We start from the raw sequence: 13,903 nt of genomic DNA on the forward strand, positions 1-13,903 counted from the left end.
AAAACAAATGTCTTTTGGAAAAGGTAAATAAACAGTAAATTACTCAAATGTAATACTAAATTACTAATAAAAGGATAACGAAGGAACTCAAAATGAGGTGAACCTTGACAGTTGACACTTGACACCTTGTTGTAGATTTAATTACTCCGTACCTACTAAGCAGTAGATAAAGGACCGGGCCCACTGGCACAGGACTATATTTAATTGAGGCTCTTATCTTGCCACATGGACTAGCGTATTAATTAATTACTCCGTAATATTTCGCTGAGATCCTCCCAGACAACCTTGAAGCCACGTGCTGCATTTTTGTCCACAAAAAATATAAAAAGGAAAACCAAAGAAAAATCCTGGGCCACTAAAATAAATTTTTAAAACAATAAAAGAGCCTCCCTCAAAAAAAAAAAAAAAAAACAATAAAAGAGCCAAAATCTCTATAGCTTCAGACTTCAGTGTTGATCAAACACAGAAAATAGAGAGGACGAAATGAGAGAAGCATGGCACGAAAAAAGCACAAGGAAAATGTAAAGTCTTTTTCTTTGCGCCATGGCATATTTTGAGTCCAGGTAATATAATAGTTGATAAAATATATCATCTGAATCATTCCTATATAATTTTATATTATGTTTTCCTAAATAAAACCATGACAGATATTCAAGAAGTCGCCTATTTAATTCTTAATTTGAATTATCTTAATATTGAGTGAACCCGATTGACATAGGCAAATTATTATGTTGACCGGGTTCACCTTGCAAAGTTGACTCAAATTCAAAACACAACATTTATATACTAAATGTTCACAATTTACATACTGAATGTTTAAAATTTGAATTGTAAACATTCAATATATAAGATAGATCTAAATCCATGATATAACTATTGATTGGCTTATCAGCCATCTAATACTCATTGTTGTATTAGAATACTGTTATTTGTTCTGTAACCTTCCCAAGACATGGGGGTACACAGTAGAAATGTTTAATAAACGATCATTTAAGAATCCAACCCCCTCCCTCGATTAAGGGCCTGACAAATTTGTATTGCAACCTGAAAAAGTTATGTTATATAGTGGAGATTGGGGAATAGGGAATAGGGACAAAACTCCCAGATACTCAACTAAAATAACAATCTTTTTTTTTTTGCAAATACTAAAATAAAAATCTAGAAAGCAAACACTCTTATAAAAAAGTCCCTTTACAATTCCAATTCCAAATTATGGTAATATGAATATTACAAACTACAACCTTTATAACTATATACAATGATGTACGGCACATGGTATCACAATCTAAACACGAAAAATGGGGTTGATGGGATTTGCAAGAATGCAAAAAGGTGAGCTGTTTTGTTTTGTTATTTTTTTTGTTATTTTTTTTTTTTTTTGGGATCTATCAAGATACGTAGTATTTTACAACCTTACTCAACTGATAAGCAAGTATAGCAGCCGCCAATGTATTTCTTTATCTACCTGCCTCTGCATTATAACATTACAAGCAAAAGAAAGATCAGATTCTTTCATGCAGCAAGTGTAAACAAATATCCCTGCATTTCCAGCTAAGCATGGAGAGAAATAATCATGTATCAGAGACAAACAACTATTCTGTGCATCTTTGTTCAAAATCTGGATACAAACCCATTAACAATGTCTAACTAATAACTCCAAATTACCATTGCTAACAGAGACATCTGGCTATGGCAGATGTTTTAACATCTTAAGAGTTAAGAAAACAATAATAATTTATCAATGCTTATAACTAGGTGACATGAAAATCTTCTTGGTTTAACTTATGATAAACAAATCAGAGTTAACAAATCCCCTGTAGTGTATCCTCATACTAGAGTAACTATATGCAAGAAAAACTAATGAATATATTTTCTTATTAAAACAAGAATCAACATTAGCCATTGGCAGTTTGTTTGTCTTTCATTATGACCACCAAATTACAACTGAAATCCCAAACCTATTTGGAGAAGTTGGAATCAGATTTGGAAAGGACTGCCAAGTATAGAGCAGTAACAAATTATAGATAAAATAAGGATGGAAACTTGTGTGCCCAAAAGCGAGAGAGAAATCAGAGAATAGCACACAAAATCCTAGGCCTTCAGCAGGAATGCCTCAGTAGTGACTAGACTGCTACACGCAATATATGGGTACAACTTCTGAAATAAGAGTATGTTGTATATTTCTCTTATTGATTCACTACACACTGATTACATATATATACATCTAAGGATGGAGACAAATGGGGACACTTTTCCTGAAAAAAATACACTAACTACACCCCTGGAAACACTCCAGGAAACACTCCAGATTTTGCTCCATAATATTTCACACTCCCCCTCAAGCTGGAGAATATAAATTATATACACCAAGCTTGTTACAAATATACTCAACTCTAGGAGCTCTAAGGGACTTAGTTAGGATATCAGCTAACTGATCAGTAGAATTGACGAAACTGGTTGTAATACATCCAGACACAATCTTTTCTCTGATGAAGTGGCAATCAACCTCGATATGTTTGGTCCTTTCATGAAAAACTGGATTTGAGGCGATATGTAGTGCTGCTTGGTTATCACATATTAATGTCATTTGAGCAACATCACCACACTGCAACTCTTGGAGTAAGTGCTTCAGCCATATGAGTTCACATGTAGCTAAAGCCATAGCTCGGTATTCAGCTTCGGCACTAGATCTGGCAACCACATCCTGCTTCTTACTTTTCCAAGATATAAGATTACCACCAATGAGTACACAATAACCTGAAGTAGAGCGCCTGTCAAATGGACAACCGGCCCAATCTGCATCAGAATACCCAACAACCTGAGTATGCCCTCTATCTTCATATAGTAGACCTTGTCCTGGTGATCCCTTGATATATTTTAGAACCCGAACAGCAGCATCCCAATGAGTATCACAAGGGTTCTCAAGAAACTGACTCAATACACTGACTGCAAAAGAGATATCTGGTCGTGTGATAGTGAGATAATTCAATTTTCCAATTAATCTCCTATATCGTTCTCGATCAGACAATGGCTCCCCCTGTCCTGGTAGAAGTTTAACATTAGGATCCATTGGATTACCCACAGGTTTACAATCCAACATACCAGTCTCTTCTAAAATGTCCAAAGCATACTTTCTTTGAGAAATGACTATACCACTGTCAGACTGGGCTACTTCAATTCCGAGAAAATACTTTAGCTTGCCTAAATCCTTGGTCTGGAACCGACTGAAAAGATACTCTTTCAATTGAGATATGCCATCTTGATCACTCCCTGTAATAACAATGTCATCCACATATACTATAAGGTATATGCATTTCCCATTAGAATGACGATAGAAAACAGAATGATCAACTTCACTTCTAGTCATACCAAACTCACATAACACAGAGCTAAATCTCCCAAACCAAGCTCGTGGAGATTGCTTTAAACCATATAAGGAGCGATGAAGTTTACATACCAAACCAGACTCCCCCTGAGCAACAAACCCAGGTGGTTGCTCCATATAAACCTCCTCCTGAAGATCACCATGGAGAAAAGCATTCTTGATATCCAACTGATATAAGTCCCAATGATTTATGGCTGCTAAAGACAAAAGTAATCGAACTGATGCAATTTTAGCTACAGGAGAAAAAGTATCAGTGTAATCTAAGCCAAAAATTTGAGTGTAGCCTTTTGCCACCAGTCGTGCCTTAAGGCGATCGATCTTGCCATCAGGCCCCACCTTCACAGTATAAATCCACCTACAACCAACAACGGTTTTACCAGGAGGGAGGGGTACCAATTCCCATGTACCACTAGATTGTAGTGCCTCCATTTCTGTTAACATGGCTTGGCGCCAATCTGGATCCAAGAGGGCCTCATGAGTGGTTTTAGGGATAGACACAGAAGAAAGGTGAGAAAGGAAGGCAAAGTACGGGGAAGATACACGATGATAACTCAAAAATGTATATATAGGATGAGGATTACAAGTAGAACGTGTACCTTTCCGGATAGCAATGGGTGCCTCAGTGGAATCAATGTTAGATGATAGTGGAAGTGGTGGAACCGCAGTTGAAGGATCGGGTGGCACAGGTGAGTCATCAGGCACCTTAGTAGTCACAGGGCGAGGACGGCGTTGGTAAACTTGAAGAGGACGATCAGGAGCAGTTGGAGGATCAGAAGCATGGGCGAATGGAAGCGGACCAAGATAAGGAATGGGAAGAACCTCAGAAACAGATATTGTGTTATCTGAGGGCTGGAAAAAAGGAGTAGACTCAATAAAGGTGACATCTGCAGACATGAAATGACGCTTAAGTTCTGGAGAATAGCACCGATAACCCTTTTGTAGCCGAGAATAACCTAAGAAAACACACTTGACAGCCTTAGGGGTCAGTTTCGAACGCCCAGGGGTCATATCATGAACAAAACAAACACATCCAAAAACTCGGGGTGGAAGAGGGAAAGGATCAACAGAAGGATACAAGATGGAATATGGTGTATCATTATGTAACACTGAGGATGGCATGCGATTGATAAGGTAACATGCAGTAAGGATAGCATCAGCCCAAAAATGATGAGGAACATGAGAGTGTACTAACATAGTACGAGCAATTTCAACTAAATGTCGATTTTTACGCTCAGCCACCCCATTTTGCTGAGGCGTGTAAACACACGACCGTTGGTGTAACATTCCTCGAGAGGTCATATAGGACTGAAATGAATTAGATAGGTATTCTTTAGCATTGTCACTTCGTAGAATACGAATGGGTTTACCAAATTGAGTTTGTATTTCAGCACAAAAATTTTGAAAAATCTGAAATAACTCAGAACGATCTTTCATAAGGAAAACCCAAGTACATCTAGAATGATCATCAATAAAAGTGACAAAGTAACGAAATCCTAAAGTAGAACTGACACGACATGGACCCCAAACATCAGTATGGACTAAATCAAAGAGAGACGCAGCTCGATTATTGACTCTCCGTGGAAAGGACTTACGTGCTTGCTTTCCAAGATGACATGACTCACACTCTAATGAATCAATAGAAAGGCTTGGCACCATACGTCGGAGTTTGGAAAGGCTAGGATGGCCTAAACGACTGTGGAGAATCATAGGAGAATCTGTGGATGCACAAGCAGCAAGATTATCACCACGAAGATAATAGAGACCTTGTGACTCAAGTCCTGTGCCAATCACCTTTCCCGTACTGCGGTCCTGTACAACAACCGAATTAGCAAAAAAAGTTACAGAACAATTGAGAGTGCGGGTAATTTTACTCACAGAGACAAGATTGAAGGGACTATTAGGAACATATAAGACAGATTCTAGAGGAAAAGATGACATGGGAGAGGCTTGACCAACACCAGTAGCAAGTGTTTGATGACCGTTTGCTAAGGTGACCATGGGCAGAGCCTTGGACTTTGAAACATTAGTCAAAAGAGATATATTACCAGAAATATGATCCGAGGCTCCTGAGTCTAGAATCCAAGTACCTGGGGTGTTGGTTTTGGAGAGACATATCGAAGAGGATGTACCAGCAGGTGTGGGGGGACCAAGTCGAGATGCTTTAAATTGAAGATATTCTTCATATTCTGTTGGAGTCATCTCAAACGAGGTACAACCTGAATTTTGGATCTCAGATTGCACCACATTAACAGAGTGAGGAGGTCTGCCATGCAATTTGAAGCAACGATCCTTGGTATGTCCTAACTTGTGGCAGAAGTCACACCGAGTTCGATTGCCACGACGAGTAACCCCAGATGATCCAGATTGTCCTTTATCTGTAGTCCGAGATGCTAGTGCAGATGAATCTTTTATAGGTTCAATTGAGGGAGCAGAGGTGACCCGAAGTAGTCTGGCAGAGGCTTCAGTTAAAGTGGGCACTGTAGGACTTGCCAAAATCTAATCTCGAACATGGACCAAGTCGGGACGAAGGGTAGCCAAGGTGAACACCATAAAGAACTTGTCATACTGCTTTACATGACCCTCCGCAATCTTCTCATGAGGCATCAGACTATTATATTCTTGTTGTAATGCTTCTATTCGGCCAAGGAATTCTGGTATACTCATATCAACCGTACCACGAAAGTTAAGCATATTTGAAATCAGAGAATAAAGACGTTGGATATCATTAGTGTAAAGTGACATTGCTTTGTTCCAAACTTCATAACATGTTTCATAGGCCTTGTAGATGTTATGAAGTTTGGGATCAATAGATTGCCAAAGCATATTGCACAACAAGGCATCTACTTTCTCCCATTCACTTAAACTCTCCTTTTTAACATCTTCAAACTTGGTGTCTAAATGAGAAGACATGCCTTGGCCTTTGAACCAAAGTTTTACCGATGTAGCCCAAGAGGCATAATTTTCCCCACCAGTTAATTTATCCATGGTAATGATGGGGAGAGAAGTAAAAGTAGTAGTAGATGAAGCCATAATAAAAGAACAGAAAACTGCCCTGACTGTTGACCGACGAGTTGACCGTTGACCGGCGAGTTGACCGTTGACCGGCGAGTTGACCGTTGACCGGCGAGTTGACCGTTGACCGGCGAGTTGACCGGCGACCGGCGAGTTGACCGGCGACCGGCGAGTTGACCGGCGACCGACGGGAGATCTGAAAACACTGCTGTGTGCGTCTCCTCAAGGAGATTCTGATGGAGGCAGCAGCACCTTGAACAAAGATCTGAGAAGAGAGATCTGTCCAAAAACAGTTTACTACTTCCGGCGATGGCGGTGGCGCGTGGCGGCGCGTGCGGCGGAGGATGACGACGGGACTCCTGGCCTGACTTCGCGACGAGGTTCCGAGTAAGGCTGTGGTGGTAGTTTCTTTACGCACTAGCCAGAAATGCGTCAGAACAAAATAAACAGTCGCGGGTTGCCGGAACAAATGGTGNTTTTTTAGAAGAAGTAATAGCCTGGAACAGGCTCTGATACCATCTGAAATAAGAGTATGTTGTATATTTCTCTTATTGATTCACTACACACTGATTACATATATATACATCTAAGGATGGAGACAAATGGGGACACTTTTCCTGAAAAAAATACACTAACTACACCCCTGGAAACACTCCAGGAAACACTCCAGATTTTGCTCCATAATATTTCACACAACTGACTTCACATATTGCCATCATAGAATGTAAGAAGCCATGACCTTTCCATCATTGCTAGGGATTCAGAATTGCAATAACAAAGTTACAAATAACTTATCAGGCTGCAATTACTGCCTAAATTTTTCTACTACATATTCAGGGTGTGTTTGGTTCGCACATGGGAATCGGAATCGGAATGGGTATCAAATACTTAGTAATGGTAATGAGTTTTGGTGAAAGTATTTTACATGTTTGGTAGTACGGTGGAATGAGAATGATTATTAATAGTTGGGAAAGAGGAGGAAGGGAAATGAAACACTTAGGGTGAGTTTGGTTCGCACATGAGAATCGGAATCCGAATGGGTATCAAATACTTGGTAAGGGTAATGGGTTTTGGTAAAAGTATTTAGCATGTTTGGTAGTTGGGTGGAATGGGAATGATTATTAATAGTTGGGGAAGAAAGGAGGAAGGGAAATGAAACCCTTATTTAATAAGAGTATGGGTTTTCTCATTAATGGGGTATTCTAAACCATAGTAGCATTCTCAAAACCTATCAACCAAACACTAACAATCACTTTTATACCCATTCCTTATGCCTAAACCCACCAACCAAACACACTATATTTTATTAGGGAATGGGTTTTGCAATTAATGGGGTAATCAAAACCCATAGTAGTGTTCTAAAAACCTATCAACCAAACAATAACAATAACTTTGATACCCATTCCTGATAGCTAAACCTGTCAACCAAACACACCCTCATTTGTTCTTCTAGTCATTCTATTGATGTATTTTACCCTAGCAACCATAAGATTAGAATGAGGTGGCTTCTATGCAAGCAAGTCCCCTAATGATGCCAGAAGTTTGGCTTTGTTAGAAGTTAGGTGCTTGCTTTAGCTAGAGCTTGGAGAACATGGATAGGTTTACCTTTGTACATGCAATATTATTTTGGGTTCTTATGAGGCCAACTTAAACATGACATACTTAGCCATTTGATATCATTCTTAGTTTGATGTATTCAGAAACCATCATACCTAACTATTCAACTATTGTACCTCCACATCTCCTGATAAAAATATTAATGGGGAAAGAATCAAAGCGGGAAGCTCTTTTCACTAGAAAATATTAAACTAGCTTTTGAACTCAGCTACTCAATCAAATTCTTCAAACACTGAAATACTGAATAAGCTGCATTAAGCTAAAATATCTACTGGACTATGAACTATACATTTTAAAATAAAAACTATACCATAAACCAAAAATAATTAATAAGATGATCTGTCGCTTCCAATACCATGCCATTCTTCAGAACTATTAGCATTCATCTCAAACTTAATTTGACAAACAAAAGGGTTGAAAAAAAAAAAAAAAAGAGGCAGTTGGGTGCACAAGTGCACAACTGATCATGAACCACTGTAAACTAAAAACCTATCTCTAGTAAAGTGTATTGAAATATTTTGTGTTATTGCCTTATTGGTTACAAGCCCTTAAAGCATGAGGACTCACAACATTGTCCTTTTAAAAGTTGCCACATCACAAGTAAAAATTCATACAAGATTTATGAGAGAAACATTAAACATATGGATAATCCCAATATGTTCTATCAGCCACAAATTCAACTAAATAGATACTCCTAAAATAATTAAGCCTTAATAAAAAAGAACGGAAAAAAAAAAAAAGCATTTTAGAAAATAAGCAAAAGGATTATTACTTACTTTTGAAAATTTTCCTCCATTTGCTCTGTTTCTTTTCTGTACGCACAGGAATTAATTTGACAGAAACATAATGTGCTGATTCCTCACATAGGGGACATTTATTACAATCATTAACACAATTTGTATGAACAAGGTAAGGCCACGGCTTGCAAATAGGCATCATTGCATTGTTCTCCGTGATATTGCCACGGCATTTTTTGCAAATAACCAATGGTTTCTCAATGTCTTGAACACCTTCAAATAGAAAAGCTAGAATTAGCAGTTTAGAAAATAAGGACTTGGATTACCCAGAGATAGATTAAATAGAGAAAGTTTGCACCATGAGTAATAACAAGTGACCACAATATGTTATTGTCTCGGGATCACATGTAATAGAAACCATGCTATCAAACTAAAATTAATGTATTGATAAACACAAGTCTTAGAACAGAATGAGAGACATAAAAACACAGACAAAAAGAAGCTTTAATTTCTTGATGAAGATAGGATTGTGAATATACAATATGTAGTTTATGTAGAATATACCTATTGAGCTGCCTTTGTCAGGTATTATCTGAATTTTCTCTTGTCCATCCACATAGCCATCTCCAATATACTTCAAAGTTCATACATTGTGAAGAGAAAGACATTTAGTAGGCACTATCTTAACAAAGTAAAAAAGGACTATTAATGCTTCAGTTGCCACCTAGCTATATTGCAAGGACAGAGAATTGGCTATGGCTCCATCATTCTAGCACATTAGTTTTACTATTTTGTTGTTATTAAGGTGTATTTTGTTTGATGCAATGTAGGATTTTGGATTATTGAGAATTGAATGAAGATTTTCTGATTTTCCTCCCTACTTTCTGATCAAGTTTTCCTTCCATTTCTACTGATTTTTCATTTCTTACTTGACACTGCATATCTTAGCTCAATATTTTTAGTATATTACAATTTGGTATCAAAGCCCACTGCATGAGTCCTTGAACTTTGGGACAACCTCCCATGAATGGAAATCTGCAAAGCATTGTTCCAACACAGATGGCTGTATTACCAGCACCAGACCAGGTAGAATATTACCTGTGGGGGTTAATAGGCATGGAAATCCCAGAACAATGGAGTTGGATAGATTGAGGGAATAAGGACTATGCTTTACCTGCAGGGAGAGATGGCAGCCAGGGCATAGGTGCAGGGAAAGAAATACGAACTGTATCATAGGGCCTGCAGATAATGATGCAGATGAGACAGAAGAAAGAGTTGGATTACTGGGATGGCAATGGGTTGGGGAGGGCTACATCCACCACCCGACCCACCTTATACTTTCCCCACCCACCCAGCATTACCCAACTATCAAGGTAAAAGGGTCACGTTTGAGGGACTAAGCCCCAACAGGCAATGTAAAGAGGTTGAATTCCAGGAGATTCTAAAGGAAATTCAGCAAGACTGCAAGAGGGAATTGGGTTAATAGTACAGTGCTGCAATATCCAAGGTAATGATGGTATTGAAACCATCACTGAGACTGAACCAAAAATCCTGGAGGTAATTAAGCAAAAGATTTTGCAGGCTACATATGACTCTGAGTTGGGGATCACTCAGGTACCTTGGGATTTAGGGACTTATCAAATGGCCAAAGTTATCTTTCTACTGGCTACATGCGAAGCAGAAAATGTCTAAATATGTCTAGGGGTGTGATATTTGTCAGAGGAACAAGTCTGAGAACAGCTCTGGCCTCTTACAGCCTCTTCACTCTTAGCATTCTAGAACAGGCCTGGACTCACATTGCCATGGATATTTTTGAAGGGCTGCCTAATTATGAATTTAGGGATGTTATCTTGGGGGCAGTTGACAGGTTCAACATATATGCACACTTCATACTGCTAGACCATCCTATCACTGCCAAGGAAGTAGCTGCAATCAGAAGAAAATGTTAAGTTCTAAGTACTATGGCCACTATGAAGAGTTGGATGGAATTGGACCAGTAGCACACAAGCTTAAATTGCCAGTGTGATGCTTAATCCATACAGTATTCCATGTCTCCCAACTCATGAGGAACCTGTAGCCATTCTGCAAAGCAGAAAAAAACAGTGCTGCTAGTGCATATGGGTTCAATGGATCAATTTGAGTCTGGACTCTGGAGGCAACGTGGGAAGTGTTTAGACCCACTTGACAGCACAAATCTTGATTACGAGACAAGGTTTATCAAAAGGGGAGAGGAATGCTATGCTACTAAGGGATAAAAGAGTCTTCTTAATGGTATCCGAAACATTGTCATAGGATTGAAGTGGGTGTTTCAGACCGTTGCTGCTTCAGTTGCCACACAGCTGTATTGCAAGGATGAGAGTTGGCTATGGCGTTTTACTATTTTGTTGTTATTAAGCTGTATTTTGTTTGTTGCATTGTAGGAATTTGGGTTTGGGTTACTGGTTACGAGAGTTTGAATGAAGATTTTCCGATTTTCCCTGTCCTTTTTCTCTTCTTTCAAACCTACCTTCTGATTAATTTTTCATTCCATTCTACTTATTGCTTACTTGATACTGCATATCTTAGTTCAATATCTCAAGGATATTACATATATTTATCTGTATCTGTACAGTACTATCACTTAAATTTATAATATCACACCATTTTACGTTAAAACCCTAATATATGAAAAATAGAGAAAGAGGATACAAAGAGAAACTCACACGAGACATTGACAATATCAGCAAAGTACGATGAATAGAGAAGATGACCGATTAGATGACGGTTTGAAACTCGGAAATGGATGATGATGATGAAGCACTGTAGCCGCCGGAAACTTCAGTGAGCAGCGATGGCGATGATGAAGCACTGTAGCCGTCGGTTCGATTCACTGCATTTGTTATTTATTTATGGAGTATGCGATTCTGTGAAAGGGGGTCAAATAAAAACATTTATCCGAGATCCTTTAATCCTTTAATAGAGAAAAACTCATATGATCATCATTTTCATAAATGAAGATCAGTCTAACTATATATATATATATATATATTAATTATAGGCAAACGGAGTCCAAAGATCATAATCACGCAGTTTATGGTTTAAATATTAAAGACATACAAAAAGAATAGAACGAGAAAGAGAAAAAAAAATAGAACAAGAACGATAAAAATGTTATGAACAGATACTACAGTGTAATAGGATCAATTGTATTAAAAAAATGTTTAAAAGTGTTTCTTATAATTAAAATTTATTCAATCTTCATCTTACAAAAAAATCATTAATTCGGACGCACAATATAATTGAGTCAATTAAAATAAGGCAAAAACTTGTGTGAAACCGTCTCACCATGAGACGGGTCGGGTCAAGATGCAAAAGTAACACTTGTATGCACAAATGTCATACTTATATGCTCAAATATAATACTAATCAGGAATAAAATTTTTGTTGCTTATAAGGGTAAATGTAATACTTTTAAGGGAAAATACAATATTTTTACATTTCGATTTAAAAGTATTACATTTTTCTACAAAAGTATTATATTTGCCCTTATAAGTAAGGGCACTTGTCAACATTACTTATTATGAAAAATGTATTACTTTTTCTCTAATAGATGGTCTCACACAAGTGTGACCCTTAAAATAAAAAGTGAAACGTTCTAAATTCGTACAATTTGAATTCCAGTGAAGAAGTGCTGATTCTTTTTTATAAAAAAAAAAATCCAGTTAAAGATAATTGCTGACATGTAAAATAAAATTTGTTAAATTAAAAAGAAAATTGTAAGGCTGTCGTTATCCCTACAAATTTAGCATTGGCAATGTGACATGGTAAGAGAAAGCAATATATATTTTTATTTTATTTTAAGCTTATGTGTATTGATAAGGGAGAGAGAATTGGCTAAATTAGCAATAGGAGAGAATTTGCTAATCTGTCATGATGCAACTTCTGTGCTTCCAACACACCTTTTGTTTACTTTTTTTTTTTTTTTGTTTACCTTTTGTTTACTTTTTTNGATGCAACTTCTGTGCTTCCAACACACCTTTTGTTTATTTTTTTTTTTTTTTTGTTTACCTTTTGTTTACTTTTTTATTTTGATTATTTCTTTTAATATTACTTTATTATTATGTTTATAATATAATAAGAAAGTGAGACCCATTTTTGAAAGTGAGAGAGATTGGGAAAATGGTCAAATAGACTTCTAAACTTTCCACAAAAAGTCAATTAGGCGTCTAAACTTTTAAAATGATCAATTAAACCCTTTAACATATCAAATTGAAGCAATGAAGTCCAATGACCAGTAAATGACCTGTAATAACAGGTTATTTAAGTTCCGGCGACCGGTTGCCATCTCTGGCGGAAAAGCGACCAAAAGGTCGCCTTCTCGCCGGAGAAAAACTGATTGGCCGATCCGACCACAATACATTTATGCAATTACGCTTTTCTGGCGCTCCCTGCGTTTTGATGCTTTGGAAGATTCTGCTCACATTCGCTCCTCATATTTTCTCACTCTCCTCCATTTGATCTTACAGACTATACTACTTGTGGTTGGTTCCACATTTTTTTTTGTCCAGAAAAATTATTATACCAACATTCCCTAATATGATTGCTACATCTGCAGAGAAGCCCATTGACAGGTGATTTTATGATCTGTTTTTCTTTTTCCTCGATTTGGCAGATATTTTTTGTTATTCCATCCAAGATTTGATCTGGGTCTGCTATGCTCTTTCTTTATTTTTTAGCCGTCGCCGGCTGTCGGAATATGTTGCCGGAACTTAAATGACCTGTTATTACATGTCATTTATCGGTTATTGGGCTTCATTGCCTCAATTTGACATGTTAAAGGGTTTAATTGATCATTTTAAAAGTTTAGGTGTCTAATTGACTTTTGGTGTAAAGTTTAGGGGCCTATTTGACCATTTTCTCGGGAGAAATTCGCAGAGATGTAGAATAAAAAGGGAATAATTTAAAAATTTTGATAATGTGGAAGTGGGACCCATTTTAGAAAATGAGAGAGATTTGCAGGGATAAGGATAGCCTTAGAATGACACATAATCCTTCCCATAACAATTATTAACATGGATAATCGGTAATTTCGTTACAAGTACAATTTTAGAACGTTCAATACTTCAATTATATTTTTTTAATAGCAAAAATTTATGTGAGACTGTCTCAATAA

General features: G+C 37.4%; 1 protein-coding gene and 1 long non-coding RNA gene across 2 annotated transcripts; one reads left to right on the forward strand and one right to left on the reverse strand.

The window, feature by feature from the left end:
- Positions 1 to 432: 432 nt before the first annotated feature.
- Positions 433 to 11,233, forward strand: LOC116016690. The gene is made up of 2 exons (XR_004097778.1): positions 433 to 563; positions 9,700 to 11,233. It is a non-coding gene; the product is annotated as an uncharacterized LOC116016690 (long non-coding RNA).
- Positions 1,302 to 11,717, reverse strand: LOC116016689. Its single transcript, XM_031257057.1, has 4 exons — positions 11,454 to 11,717; positions 9,316 to 9,385; positions 8,791 to 9,024; positions 1,302 to 1,471 (listed from the first exon to the last, which is right to left on the reverse strand). Exons 1-4 carry the CDS (start codon positions 11,460 to 11,462, stop codon positions 1,458 to 1,460), a joined length of 327 nt encoding a protein of 108 aa, XP_031112917.1. The 5' UTR covers positions 11,463 to 11,717; the 3' UTR covers positions 1,302 to 1,457.
- Positions 11,718 to 13,903: the final 2,186 nt, after the last annotated feature.

This window comes from Ipomoea triloba, chromosome 4 (assembly GCF_003576645.1).
Source record: "Ipomoea triloba cultivar NCNSP0323 chromosome 4, ASM357664v1".
Lineage (NCBI taxonomy): Eukaryota > Viridiplantae > Streptophyta > Magnoliopsida > Solanales > Convolvulaceae > Ipomoea > Ipomoea triloba.

Bases quoted from the DNA above. Each gene is read 5' to 3' on its own strand.
- LOC116016689 (XM_031257057.1), bottom strand. The intron at 9,025-9,315 runs GTATATTCTACA...TTCTATTTGAAG, and splicing joins TGACAAAGGCAGCTCAATAG to GTGTTCAAGACATTGAGAAA.